This window comes from Crinia signifera, chromosome 4 (genome assembly GCF_055691185.1).
Source record: "Crinia signifera chromosome 4, ASM5569118v1, whole genome shotgun sequence".
Taxonomy (NCBI): domain Eukaryota; kingdom Metazoa; phylum Chordata; class Amphibia; order Anura; family Myobatrachidae; genus Crinia; species Crinia signifera.
The window spans coordinates 227745422-227759905 of NC_139220.1; the positions used below are offsets into that span (position 1 = coordinate 227745422).

General features: G+C 41.8%; 1 protein-coding gene across 1 annotated transcript in view; it reads left to right on the forward strand.

Moving 5' to 3' along the window:
* Positions 1–14484, forward strand: part of AP4E1 (adaptor related protein complex 4 subunit epsilon 1) — a 50624-nt gene that overhangs the window by 22329 nt on the left and 13811 nt on the right. The window contains exons 10-15 of the mRNA XM_083183909.1: positions 1110–1219; positions 5116–5255; positions 7042–7154; positions 8232–8350; positions 11085–11387; positions 11703–11817. Of these exons, the coding sequence (XP_083040035.1) occupies positions 1110–1219; positions 5116–5255; positions 7042–7154; positions 8232–8350; positions 11085–11387; positions 11703–11817 (900 nt within the window). The remainder of the gene's footprint in view (positions 1–1109; positions 1220–5115; positions 5256–7041; positions 7155–8231; positions 8351–11084; positions 11388–11702; positions 11818–14484) is intronic.

Below are 14484 nucleotides of genomic sequence, written 5' to 3' on the forward strand. Positions count from 1 at the left end.
GTTAAATGCATATCCTACTGACAAGCCCAAATACGTTTTGAAATACTCTGTAATACCTGTGATATGACACAATTGTTTGATACATGTTTGTATGCTTTGTTATGAAAAAAATGCAAAACCCAATAAAAATACTTTGAAAAAAAAAAAAGACATGAAACTCCATCTGGGGATGTCGCTAGTTGGGCCCAACTCCTTTATTAATATTGGAGATGGGGTAATATCACAAGCACCGTTTTTATTATAAACAAAGAGCATGGGGATAGGAACATGTCTGCCACACAAAGCCTAATGAAGGCTATAAGTTCAACTTTGTATGAAACTATCTTGTAAAACCTTTCAAAGACAGCAAGTGCTCTATTCTACTTCAGACAGTAACTCTGTGATTTATTAAGCTAAGTGAGCAAACAAAAGTATATACTGTAGATAATTAGACCAGATAGTTTGTTGTTACAGAAACTGTCTGCAGATGGGAAGCAATATCATTTATTCTTCAGGCCCATGCACACTGGGCAATTTGAGCTGAAAGACGCTCAGTTTTGTCATTTGAGCAGCTTTCAGCTCAAAAGCCGCCCAGTGTGTACAGGCCAGCGCTCCCACATCATCGCTGGCAGCCACCGTTCATTTAATGGTTTTACCAGCAGACTGAATGGCTTTCCATAGTGTCCTGCTTTGGAAAGCCGTTAACCCCCTGTGAAAGTCGCTGGCCAGGGGGGGGGGTTTCACATCATCGGTTTCCATACACACCGGGCAAAATTGCCCATTGTGTATGCACCTTTACACAAGATTTCAAGTCCCTATAATATATATGTCCTAAAAAATTACTTTTTTGTATTCCTTTCAAAATATTGGTTGCCATATATGTATCAAATGTTCATGTATGTGGGTATTGTTTGAGCAGTCTGTGCTATTTTATAGTATAAAACCATTTTTTTTTATTACATGGTAATTGTAGGACCAATTCGAAAGATGAGACGTATGATTAGACCATTAGATCATTCCAAATGCGTCTCCATTGAATGTATGTTCTTGAGCCATGACAGTGTGACATTTTGACATATGAGTTATTTTTTATTGCTTTGAAACGAAACTTTTTTTTTTTTTTTTGGTAGGTCTGAAGGCTCTCACATATGTTATCCAGCATGATCCTAGCCTGGCACTGCAACACCAAATGACCATTATTGAATGCTTAGACCATCCTGATCCCATCATTAAAAGAGAGGTAAGTTAAAATTTTAATTATATAAGGGCCTTTAGAATATAAATGTTGCTGCAGCAGAGACGTATAAATCTGTGTACAGTAGCAAGCCAACATGGCAAAGTGTATATTTAACAGTGCCCTAGGCCCAAATGGATTGGGAAGTCCTATCACATACTTCAGAATAAAAGTCATTAGCTATGTCTTTTTTGCCCTAAACCAGTGGTTTCCAATCATTTTAGAATCACAGCGCCCTAGAGTATCAGAATTTTTTTTGGCACTCCTTGGCCAAAAGTCATTTAAAAATAAAATATATTAAAATAAGTAAATTGTGTTTTTTATTCATCCTTAGCTTCAGTTATGTGATAAGAGACCGTATGGCCTTCTGCTTGTCCATATATGATTGAAAGCCACAAGCACTGGTGTTGCCTTATTCATTCATTAAATAATTTTACTGAGTCCTGGGCCACCAACCCAGGGCACCCCTGCAAGTTCTCCAAGGCACCCCAGGGTGCCACGGCACCCAGGTTGAGAAACCCTGCCCTAAACCAATGGTTGATACAACTGAAAGTGGTTAATTTTTATCTTTTATGTATGGAACGTACCATAAATATACATTTTCACATATGCCACAGATATAGCTATAATAATGAAAACTCCCTGATAATATTTTCTGCCAATGTATTGCATATGCTGAGAGCCTCTTAACAAAAGGAATAAAAACTGAAACTCATTTTATAATGTGAGCCTTTGGTTAAAGGAATGCACATCAACCTGGGTTTTTGCTCAGTGGAAAAAGGTAAAGGACAGTGTAAACGGGTTACCTGGGTCATATGAACTAGGACCTAATTACAGCATGCTCGGAGTCCAAACTTTTCTAACCAAGGGTTCCACGGGAGGTTGGGGGACATGGCGCACACTGTCAGCACTGCTGTCTGCCCTGCTAGGAGACTTGGAACAGCCCAGCGGCTCCCAGAGTGGCAGCAACTTCCATTAGAGGACAAGGAAAAAATGGAAGGAGGCCATGCTCCAGGTGTTGTAACCTGCCAGTGTTCCTGGCTCTTGGAGAATACATCATCTCTGAGCACCAGCCAAAAGGACACTACACCCATGTGCAATGTAAATGGTGCCGCAGTGCAATCAAGGGGTAACGTTTTGGTTATGACCTGGCTTGGAACCAGGGGGCAGATCTATTAAGCCTGGTAAAATTGATAGAGTGGAAGATAATCAGTGGGGCAGATGTATTAAGCCTTAACAAGAGCTAAATGCAAGGGTGATAAAGAGAGAAAAACGTCCAGCCAATCACCTGCTAACTGCCATGTTACAGGCTGTTTTTGAAAAAAGTCAGTAAGAATGTGATTGGCTGTGTAGTTCATAAAAATCTGGAGGGCCACTTATTGCCCACCCCTGCACTAGACGGTCCCTTCTGATGCCGATATTGGTGGCGGGAGACCAGGCAGTGCATACACACTTGCCAATGCTGACTCAGAAGGGAGAGGCGGCAGGGAGAGTGACTGCAGCACGGCCATCTTTAACGAGGACCTTCCTTTGCCTGAACATGCAGGATGAGGAAGGGGTTAACTAATATTGTGCGGGAGCACGCAGCGCTAACAGTATTGAGTGTACACACAAGGTGATATTGTGAACAATATTCCCTAGTGTGCATAGTACTTATCACCACATTATTACTTTACAGCATGGGTCTTCAAACTGCGGCCCTCCAGATGTTGTGAAACTACAAATCCCAGCATGCCTTGCCACAGTTTTGCTATAAGGGAGTGTTAAAACTGTGGCAAGGCATGCTGGGATTTGTAGTTTCACAACATCTGGAGGGCCGCAGTTTGAAGACACATGCTTTACAGGCTTAATACATCGGCCCCATGTTCCAAATCCCATGTCAGACCTGCGACTATGGTGGAAAAGGGGTATTGAATGTTTATCAAGGGTAAATTGTTGTTTTATGGTTTTTTTTTCAGGGATGAAGTTGCTTCTCTCTATTTTAGTTTTTCTGTTTCTGTCCTGTGGGGTTTGGTTGGAAATATAATTGTGTTTCTTACAGGATGAGTAGAGAAAAGAGAAGCAGTATAATTGATTTAGAGTTACTTAAGTGCGAGCATGCTACAGGGTGCTCTGTGTACAGTGGTCCACTGTCCCCATTGAGACAAACCCCATACAATAGTAATTGTACCATGAGGGAGCTATTTTTTGGTTATGATGTTACCCACGCCTTAAAGCAAACTTTCTTTGTAAAGAACAGTTAGCAGATAGCTCCAGTCTCTATTCTTCAGGGGTGGCCACAGAAGATGTCAGACTGCATTAAAAGTATTCATATAACAACATAAAAAATAAAAACACTGGATCTAATTCAGATCCAGAAGGATCTGAGGCACAAAGTACTTTGCGCATATGTCAGACTATTACTGAGCATGTGCAGAACGGGTCTGCAACATCAGAATCAGACTTTATCGACATTCTGGAGCCATTCTTGGACAGGGAGGGTGTAGCAACCTATTCCTGCATTTCCCAGAGCAGAGGTCTGTTGCATATGTTGTGGAGGGTGCAGAGGCCAGGATCTCCATTGGATAATGGACGTTTTCTGGCCTTTTGGTCGTAGCTGTGGCGGTCGGCTTGCATGCCCCCGTGGGCAGCCTGGATCACTAATGCATGCAGGAGGCATTTACTTATAGTATACTAGACACCTGCTGCATTACCATATAAGAGCATCTTTCTTCTTCCTCAGAAGATGAGATGAGGTGGGATGCTCACTCCAGCAACATCTGAATTAGGCTTACTCTGCACTTTGACGTGCTCTCTTCCTCCCCAGATACAGTACCTACTGTAGTAGCACCATCAGTCAGAAATCGGCCCACAAAGCTGGTAAGCAGGGAACTGCACTTATAATCACCCCCTGTCAGTATCCTGAGTGATGTCTCCCTGCTTGGAGAGAGCACATAAGATGATTGTTGAATAATAACATTTTTCTCCAGAACAAATTTATCATGTTAGCTATTTATAAATGTATATTGACACTCCTCATTTGTAACAGGCGTATTATACTGCAAACGTACTTTATTTAAAAACTGATAACAAATTATCAAGATATTTGACATATGCACAGTTGCTAAGAATTGTAAAATCTGCCTGTACAGGCTTCTGTTTTCATCTATTCATGGTGGAACAATATTATTACCAATGGTGGCTCCTACCTTTTTCATCCCTTGGGGCTGCCAGGACTGCAGGTGCCAGTGTCTATAATGTATTGTGCATGCACAGTAAGTCTAGCAGGCCTCGGGGAAGTAATGGAAGAGGTAGGATGGGCATGTGAGCTGCAGTGTAGCATCTGCTAGTGCTGCACAGTCTGCAGCCCATAGAAGAACAATATGGCCTGCTAGTCAGCGCAGTCCAGGCTTCCTGCTAGAAACCCTTTCTGTGCTATCGCATTCTATATGACTTCCGCAGGGGGAGGAGTTCTCACCTGAGACTGCCAGCCATGTGTGAGATTAGCAGGCAGGACTTCTAATAGGATGCAGGGAGACTGTCTATACTTTTCAAGTGAGTGGAGAGGTGTGGGAATGGGGTCTGCCGCAGTGGAGACTGGGATCAAAGCTTTATGGGGGAGCAGTGGTGGAGTTTTACTGGAAGGAGCTGCAGTCCCGCAGCCCTTAGGTAAAATCCGGCACTGTAGTGCACATATTTGACAATATGCACTGTGTGGTTTTTCTAGGATATTCATCACCCAAACTTTTGTTCTTTGGGGTAAACAGTACCTCACATGTACTTTAACTTGTGCTGAAAGTCTTGACGAAGCGCCTCAGTTTGTAAAGTGCTACAATCAGTAATGTCCCTCCTTGAGTCCACTGCCGTATTTTTACTCACTTTGTTACAAAGTCTGACTGCGTTTTCATTATTTTGTTTTTCAGACCCTGGAGCTTCTCTATCGAATAACTAATGACCGGAATGTCACTGTTATAGTACAGAAAATGCTGGAGTATTTGAAGCAAAGCAATGATAAATATACAGTAATTGCATTGACTGGGAAAATTGCGGACCTAGCAGAAAAATATCCTTTTGAAATAGTTTGTGAAGAGACAAATCTGTCTAATTATAAAGGTCTCTTAAACACCAAATTTTTAGTCTGAGGCACCTACCATAAAGAAGTCATTAAGGTATATTCTTAAAAACAAGGATGACAGTTGATTTAGAATAAACTGATATTGCAGTGAATTAAGCTATCACAGGCATCAGCCCTCTGTGACCCCACCAAACAGTTATTTTCTAAAAAAAATGTGGCACAAAAGAAGTTTGCTTGCTAAAAGTAGCAAACCTCATAAGTTCCTGTGCGTGTAGTAAATACTAAATTTCATCAGAACACGGAGTGTAACTCTGAGACACAAGAATTAGACATTTATAATGTCTATACCACAATGTTGGCAGTTATGATGTTGATATTAGGCTTAGGCTACAGATAGGAGAGTTAGTGTTAGACTGTGGGCGTTAGGGTTAGGCAGCGGGGGAGGTAAGGGATAAACTGTGGAGATTGGGTTCAAGCTCGGTGTAGTGATAAAGTGTCTGTGTTTTATCACCGGCCAATCAGCTCCTAACTGTGAAGTTACAGCCTTGGTTTGAAAAAAAAAAAGCAGGTAGGAGCTGATTGGCTAGTGATAAAAACCAGACACTTTATCACTTCACCGAGCTTCATAAATCTACTCCTGTGTTAGGCACTAGAGAAAGGTGTAGGGATAAGGGAGAAATACGTACCAGAATATCAGAGGATCTGACCGGAAGTGGCAATCCCATAACCACTGGGACATGCTGCTGCAGACATTGGTACCAGGTACATCACAGTACACTTTCAGAAGTTGGCAATGATCTTTAGATGCAGAAATCTGATCATCAGAACCGCCATCTTCCACTTGATGTTGGGACTGTATGACTGATATGAGGCACAGGGTAATGGCATTGAGGCAAAAAAGGGGTATACCTGCTCTGGTCTAGTGTTAAATTAGAAAGAAATACAGAAAATCACACACACACACACACACACACACACACACACACCAGAGGTCTTGTTACATTACTTACTGAATCACCCCAGTATATTATTACGATGGAGTATAAATCAAATTCACTGATAGATTCAAGAAAATATCCTTCCTCTGGTAATACTAGAGTGGGTATGTGGCATAGTATATACTGTATGAATAGTTCACTGATCTGCCACCTACGGATAGTGTGTGAATGGTCCTTAATAGGAAGGACGTAGATATTTAATTTGTTGTTAGTTTCTCTGAATAAATGTGAATGGTGTGGCCATTAACATTTGTATAAGATGTATATAGTTATGGATGTAAGGGGTGTGGCAAACATAAATGTAATGTAATTGCATTGGCTGGGAAAATTGCAGACTGATCAGAGAATATCCTTCTAACAACTTTGATGAAATGAGACAAATCTGTTTAATGTAAGGTCCCCTAAATACCAAACTTGTATTTCTGATCCTGAAAGGTAAAATAAATTGTACTGGTATGGAGTATTTCTCCCCTGCCTCCAGTATTTATAAGAAAAAGACGGTTGAAGCTACAACGTGACATGTGTTATAGGGTAAATGGAGATTGCATTGAGGTAAGGGATGGACAGGTTTTCTTTCTGGCCTATTTGTATGTTCAAATCGATTTAAAGTATATATTCAAAATCTAAGGAAATGTCTCACAGTGTGTACACACTATAATCAAAGTAATAAGGAGGTTCAGGTCCGGTAAAGGCAGGGTAACATATTGTATTCACTACTGTAGGTCATATATATTTTTTTCTCAATAAAAAAATGTTTTTCTTTACCTTATTGTCACATATTCCCCAAATAACCAGTGGTTTGTGGAGACCATGAATGTAGTGTTTTCTATTGGTGGAGATATGATGCACCATGATATTCCCAACAACTTCCTCCGACTGCTGGCTGAAGGTGAGCTTCTCAGTGTACTCTGTACTGCTTTCATTATGTGCAGGGGTTCGAGATCTCCTCCCAGAAACAAAGATGTCTTCAGTTTACACCAAAGCTACTAGTTGTTTTGCTTTCCTGAATCTGGTCCGAGGTACTTTAGGATAAGTATGTTTGTTGCACAGGCATATGAGGTTTCCATGCACATTTGTGAGGATAGCATTATGTGGGCACCTCCTGTAAATTTATATGCGTGCATGCTTAGACTATAAAACAGAAGTGCAGTAAAGCTGGTTGCACACCTATACAATTGATCTCTTGTTCTCCTGATATCTGTTGAACCGCCAACAATTGTTTAGTTGTGTATGCAGTACCATTGCCGGAGCGTTAGCCGGTAAATGGTTTATAACCCTCCTGCAGCCGCCGGGATTAGGAGGTTGCATCTTGTGTGCTGCATAGCCAACCTCCCGATCCCATAGAGGAGCCGTCTCACCTTTACTTCCAGCTATGCTGTTGCTGCTTCTCAGAGGGGTCACCCTGCAAGGTACACTGCATGGTTGATTGGGAGCGTGAAACCCGATTAGCCAAGGATCGGGTATGTGTCTGCCCAGCTTGTCTATATGAACATGACATTCCTGGTGTACCTTTCTCTTATTTCTCATTAACATTTTGTTTTTCATTATAATTTAAACCTAAAACAAGATGTCTGATAAACCCACCTATGCCATTTAGTAGAATTGAAGAGATACCATGTACATACTTAATTTATTCTTGAACATACATTTCCTTTCTGAAATATATATATTTCATAAATCTTATATTTTATGTTTATTCATCTTTACCATCCACTATTTTGATGTCTTCTTTTATATCTGTTCCTTTTCCTTACCTGAGCCTCTAGAGGTGGAGGCTGCAGAATTGCTATAAACAGTATGTAATCTGCTGTTTCTGGGAGTGTCGTGCCCACACGCACATCATTTCTTGCATAATAGCTTGAGTCTGACTATTTTGCTATTTAAAATGGTGAGGGGAGTTTGCTCAGCCCATTGTCCAGCCTGTGCTCTGTGTTTAAATGTATTCTTTTTTTTTTATACTCTCCAGGTTTTGCTGATGAAAAGGAAGATGGACAGCTGAGGCTGTATGCAGTGCAGTCTTATCTTGCTTTGCTGGAAATGGAGAACGTGCATTATCCCCAGCGCTTCCTACAGGTTATCAGCTGGGTGAGGAATATATTAGTGGAAAGCCGCTCTTTGTGCTGGTATACATGCAGCAGACATTAGCATTTTTCTATTCATAGGCAGGGCCATTCGCTTCTGAGCGTCCATGGAAATTGGCTTTTCACACTGGCTAACTTCTAATTATACACTCCTTACTTGCTAGCAGAGGATTTTAAAAATAAGTACAAAATTAGAAAAAAATGTCACAAATTGCAAAGTTTAAAATCTGCTTACACTAAGTGTGCAGAGGGACTTTTTCTTTAATTAGTTGGAGATTTTTATTTTTTTATTCAAATAATAACTACTCTGCTTTGATGTTGCTTAAGTTCTTATTCAGAAATGGGGCTGGCATACTCTGTAATCTAATGACATAGTTCTGCAGGCCTCTTGCCTAAGTGTTTCATTCAAGTGAAATCTCCTCCATTGCATGTTTTATCGGTTCAGGTATCCTCTCTTAGCAGGGATATCTGGTTTTAATGGCATTTGAACGGCTTGTCATTTATCCTTCCTAAAGGGCATTCATCATTACGGGAACACTCATACTATAGAGAATGTTCTGAAGAGCTTGGAGAGAGCCAACACAAAAGCCAATCAGCTGCTGTGAGTTTACAGGTTGTGGGGTCCATGTACTAAAGAAAGATAAGGGGACAAACGAAATGGTAGAGAAAATCCCTGTACCAGTGGCGTAACAATAATTTACGCCCCCCCCCCCCCAACTGCTGGGAAAGTTTACGCTGCCTCCTCTAGCATCCTCAAAAACTACTTTAAGGGGGCGGCCATTTTGTAAGGGATATTTTTCATAAGGAGACAGTCAGGAGGAGCGCCGGACCAGGTTAGTAAATCTGCGGGTCCACTCACAGCCACAAGCAGCATAGCAATAGCTCCCGCAGACCCCCGGCGCTGGACGCCCATACTTGGTCAGCGCCTCCCAGCTGATGCGGGGTCTGCGGCGCTATTGTTACGCCACTTCCCTGTACATATTGATTCTCCATATGTACTAGAGGAATTTGCTCTGCCATCTGTCTTCCAGCATCTGCACCTTTGGTCACTTTGCGCTGCCATAAGCTCCTATGTCAGTGCGAAGTGTCCCAGGTGTTACTAAGAGGAGAGGTCACTTACTGTACCTTTGGATATCTTCTTAAGTACTGATATCACTGGTGTCTGCGTCTTCACCCGGTACAAGCAGGAAATTAACTCTTTGTCACTTGGACGGTTGTAAATAAATTATTTTTATTTTTTTAAGTCTCACTGCTGCAGCTCTATGTAAGAGATGTGCGTCACTCCACTGTCTTTGCTCTGGCGTGTGGTACGGGACTCCGACAGTCGGGATCCCGACATCGGGATCCCGACTGCCCGGAGTCAGACAGCATGGCGAGCGCAAAAAAGCCCCTTGCGGTCTCGCTGCGCTCGCCATGCTCGTCATCTCCCTCTATGGGGGTCGTAGACCCCTACGAGGGAAAATAGCGGGTGACCGTTGGGCACCCGGCTGTCTGCGTTTTGACAGTCGGGATCCCGACTGTCGGGAACCCATCCGACACCCCTGCTCTGCTGGTGGACACCGCAGAAGGGCTGTTATTAGTAACAATTGCAGTAGCTGGCTTCTGCTTTGCAGCAGTAGCAGGCGAAGCCAGAGCAGTTTTTTTCTCTGCGTCAAGTTTTAGTACATGTATCGCCTGGTAATTTCAAAGTTCCAGCCCCCTAACTGTCATGGTATTTGAAAAATTATAGGAGCTGATTGGCTGGGTTTCTTTCTCGCTCCCTCTCGCTCTCTTTCCCTCCTTTACCTCAAAGCTTTAATAAATACTCTAGTTGCCTGGTAGCAGCTATATTCCCCAATTCTGCATTTGCTACTGGTATTTCTTTGCCTTGATTCATCTTGGAAAGCTATAGGGCTGTAGAGTTTTTTTTTTCCTTTCACTTTGTGCATACTCCGTATACACACACACAACACACACAAAACACAGACCTTTTTCACCTAGACTCCTGAACTCACACACAAGATGACAATGTTCAGAGAGGGCATCTTGGACAACTCTGCATAAATCGAATGTCTGCCATGTGTGTAAATATGCCAGTCTCCATTCAGCTTTTTTACACCTAGCATTGAATTAAGGGGGGGGGGGGGGGGGAGGAACAGGAGCACCTAGATAAAAGCCATGCAAACATGAGGTCGACACCACTAGGTCGACATACTGAAAGGTCAACATGGGACAAGGTCATTAGGTCGACACAAACATGTGTCTCTTACCCATGTCCAACCTGGGTTCGAACCGGGTACAATTTACGGGGTCCGACCCAGGTTGCTTTAGATCCACAGTCAAAATTTTTCATGCCCTACCATCCACTAGGGCGTGGTGGGAGAAAAAATTGTGTGCCAAGGGTATCGAGGTACTGAGCCCGAAGCATGGCGAGTGCAGTGGTGCACTTTATTCTGTGTCCATGTTGACTGTGTTGACATTCTGGTAAAAAAAACAAAAACCCATTTCGACCTTTTGACTGTCGACCTAGACCATGTCGACATGATGCGTGTGTCGACCTAATAACATGTCGCCTTTGTCCCATGTCAACCTTTCATTATGTCGACCTAGTGGTGTCGACCTAATGACTGTCGAGCAAGTTTTTGGTCGACCATACAAACCACACCCCTAGCCATAGCACAAACCAAAAATGATAATGTATATGATGTTTTTATAGAGTATGAATATTATTTGTAGACTTGCTGCTTTACTGTTTGCAGGTACTAGGAGAATATACCTACCTGGCAAAGCACATCCCTATAGAAGAAGTAATAGCAACACTTTATAATGTTGTTCTGCAAAACTACGTTACCTCTGAAACAAAGGCCTGGATTATGGGTGCAATAACCAAGCTGGTTGCGATCACTCCACATTCTTCAGTAGCGGATAAACTAATCCAACAATTCTCAGCCTGTCTGGACACGAATATGAGGCAGCAGGCCTGTGAATTAGACGCACTGCGGGAGGACAAGCCTCTAATGCAAAGACTTTTTCCACTCGACTCCAGCTGTGAAGATGTGTTGGTAAATATGGGTTTAAAAGCCTTTGTATAAATTTGACAACAACGGCTGCCAGGTAATCTAGCATGACTGGAATTAAAGGTACAGAGAGGTCTTTTTCAGTGGTGCAGTCTTATGCGTGACCTGGGATATGTGTTGTTCGTTTGTCTGTGTGGATGATACTGCCTTTTTTATACCTTACTAATATGTTTATTGTGCATACAACTTATTGCACAAATGATTAATAAACCTTTTCGTTTATATACTTTAAACAGTACATTATGGGGATAAAACTTCAGATCAACCGAAGCGTGAACCAAGTTTTATGTATTAATCCAGGTTGATGTCTCTCTGTCTTTTCTGGATGGGTTTGTGGCCGAGGCTCTTAGTAAAGGCGCTGCACCCTACAAGCCACGTCACCAGCGCCAAGAGGAAAAGCTGTCTCGTGAAAAAGGTACTGTATGTGAGGTCATTTTAGCCCAGCTGTAACTAGTTATATCAGGTTATTGCTTTAATATACAAAGCTGTGTGTCATTGTAAACTTAACTTCTTCTCTTCATATTTACTAAAAACACTGCCATATTGCTTACTTGGCCAGTTGAAGTGTAGCCTGATCCTGATTAATGCTAATATACTGTAGGTACTTGTTATCATCAAACGTGGCTTGGACAATACACAAAGCAGAATTACTATGAAACAATATGAAATTATGCATCTGCTCTGTGGTCACTAATTAAGTCCTTGGCATAAGGCCACCAGTTGGCTATGTATTTAAATTTGATTAGATTTATTGTTTCTCAGCACAAGACAGCATGTGTGTAGAGTTTGTATGTACTTTCCATGTTTATATCAGAACATAGTATATAGCATTGGATAATCTATTATAGCAACCTAGGTTGAACTAGATGGACGCAAGTCTTTTTTCAGCCTTACCTACTATAGAACTATATGGTTTCCCTCCCACAGTTCAAAATAATCTGGGTGCTGATAAAGCTTATTCCAGTGTGGGTATTTGTTGGATGGACCAGTTAGCGGTAATTGTATCCAACATTGGAGAGAGATAAGCAATCGGCTCTTAGCTATCATTTATCACACACATTCTTTATCTCTCTCCATGTTACAGCTCTTTTGATACATCTTCCCCTCTGTCCTAAGGACCAGATGCTTTTGTGTATTTTGGCAGGCAATTTTGAGTAGATAATCAAAATCACCTGGAAGGTTAGCCAAAATCTCAGTGTTTCCCCTGCTTCTTATACCAATGTGTGGCCCCACTAAGTCAGTATCGTCTAGCATAGATAAGCCCCATATACACAGTGAGATATTGGCTAATGCCTAATTTTGACTTAACAATTTTGACTAGATGCACAAGAGATTTTGACTAAGCATTTTTGTCTAAGTAATAATAGTCTACGATGTAGTCAAATTGCCTTGCCTGCACAGTCTATCTATGCTAAGCAATCTATGCTAGACAATATTGATTTAAGCAGGAGAAAAACTGGAAAATTTTGGCTAACCTTCTAGGCAAAATCTCAGTGTGTACACCCCCATGGACTGTGCAGGCAAGGCACTATTTTTTATTTTTTTCATTTTACTCGTGAACATTTTTATTAATGATTTTCTGTGTAACATACAAAAACATTAAAATTTTTCAAAGAGAAAACAATAAAGACATAAGAAATGACAAACGTCTCTGCAATACAGCGGGAAACATGCACAATAAAGGATTAAATTAAACATGGTTCTGGTGTGGTCGATCAGTATATTATCGATCATGCTGAATATAGTAAATATGTAGGAGTAACATATAGTAATCTAGGACATAAATAAGATAAAAGAGAAAAATGGCATGCATATCTTATGATCAGCAAACAGAGTGTATTATCCGCATGACATGTTAGCGTGAAGGGTGTCTCATGCTGGGGGGACTGAGGCAAGACTAGAGGTATTCCATCTGCTCTACTTTGCTAGGTACTGTGGGACGGTGCCTCTTGAACGATGGACAAATCTTTTGTGGCCGGAAACATCATTAACAAGGGCACGCCAGTGGTGTACATTTGGGGAGGAGATAGAAAACCAATTTCTAGCAACAATGACTTTAGCTAGTGTGGTTAGACAAAGGACATACTTATATATTACATGGGAGTGGGTTTCCTCAAGGTCAAGTCCAAACATGCACATCCCAGGTGTCATCTGTGGGAGAGTCGGTTCTGTCAGTAATATGTCAGCCCACACCTCCCTCCAAAAAGCAAGTACTGATGGACATACCCACAACAAATGCCCGAAGCCAGCATCGCCGGCAGCTCGAATCAGGTCTTAGGCCTGCCCTATTGAGGAACACAGTGGTCCTGTAGCTACGGTGCAGGACATATAAATATACCTGCTGGTATTTGATACATTTAATTGAGCCCAGTATCTGTGTCCACTGTGTGTCCTCAAGCATCCCCAGATAGGCAAGGCACTTTTTACTAGATCACAGACTATTATTAACAAACTCGCTTAGTCAAAATTGTCCATTAGCCAAAATTGTCCAATCACACTGTACAGTATCCAGGCAAACACTTATATAGGGGGAGGCAGCAGTTTTTCATCCAGGAATATAGCATATGTAGGTGGCGGTGTTGCACCAGTTGAATGTTTACAATAGTTAACTGTTTTAGAAGCAAAGGATATATAAAATGAGAGAGAGAGAGTTGAACACAATTGCTTTTTGTTGTGCAGTATATGACATGGAAGGCTAGGTCTCTGGCATTGTCATCATGTGTTCAGGAGTCTAGGTGAAAAATCACTGTCTGTGTTGTGTGTGAAAGAGATTGTGCTTTCTCTTACCCAAGTGTTTACCGTATTAGCTGAGCCAGCTCTGAGGTAATCCAGAGTTAACTCGAGGTTCAGTGGCACTGTGTGCATGTGCACCAGATGGGAGAACAGATATTTCATCATGGTAACCACTTCTCTGTAAGAGGATAGACTCTTAATAACATGGCTGTAACATAACAACGACCTTCATTAGAATTGTGTACTTTGGCCGCTGACCTCCACTGACACACTTTTGGCTAATGGCAGCCCGGGTACAATTAATTTACTCGTATTACTCATTAGCCATTGAGCTGATGCCAGATATGCA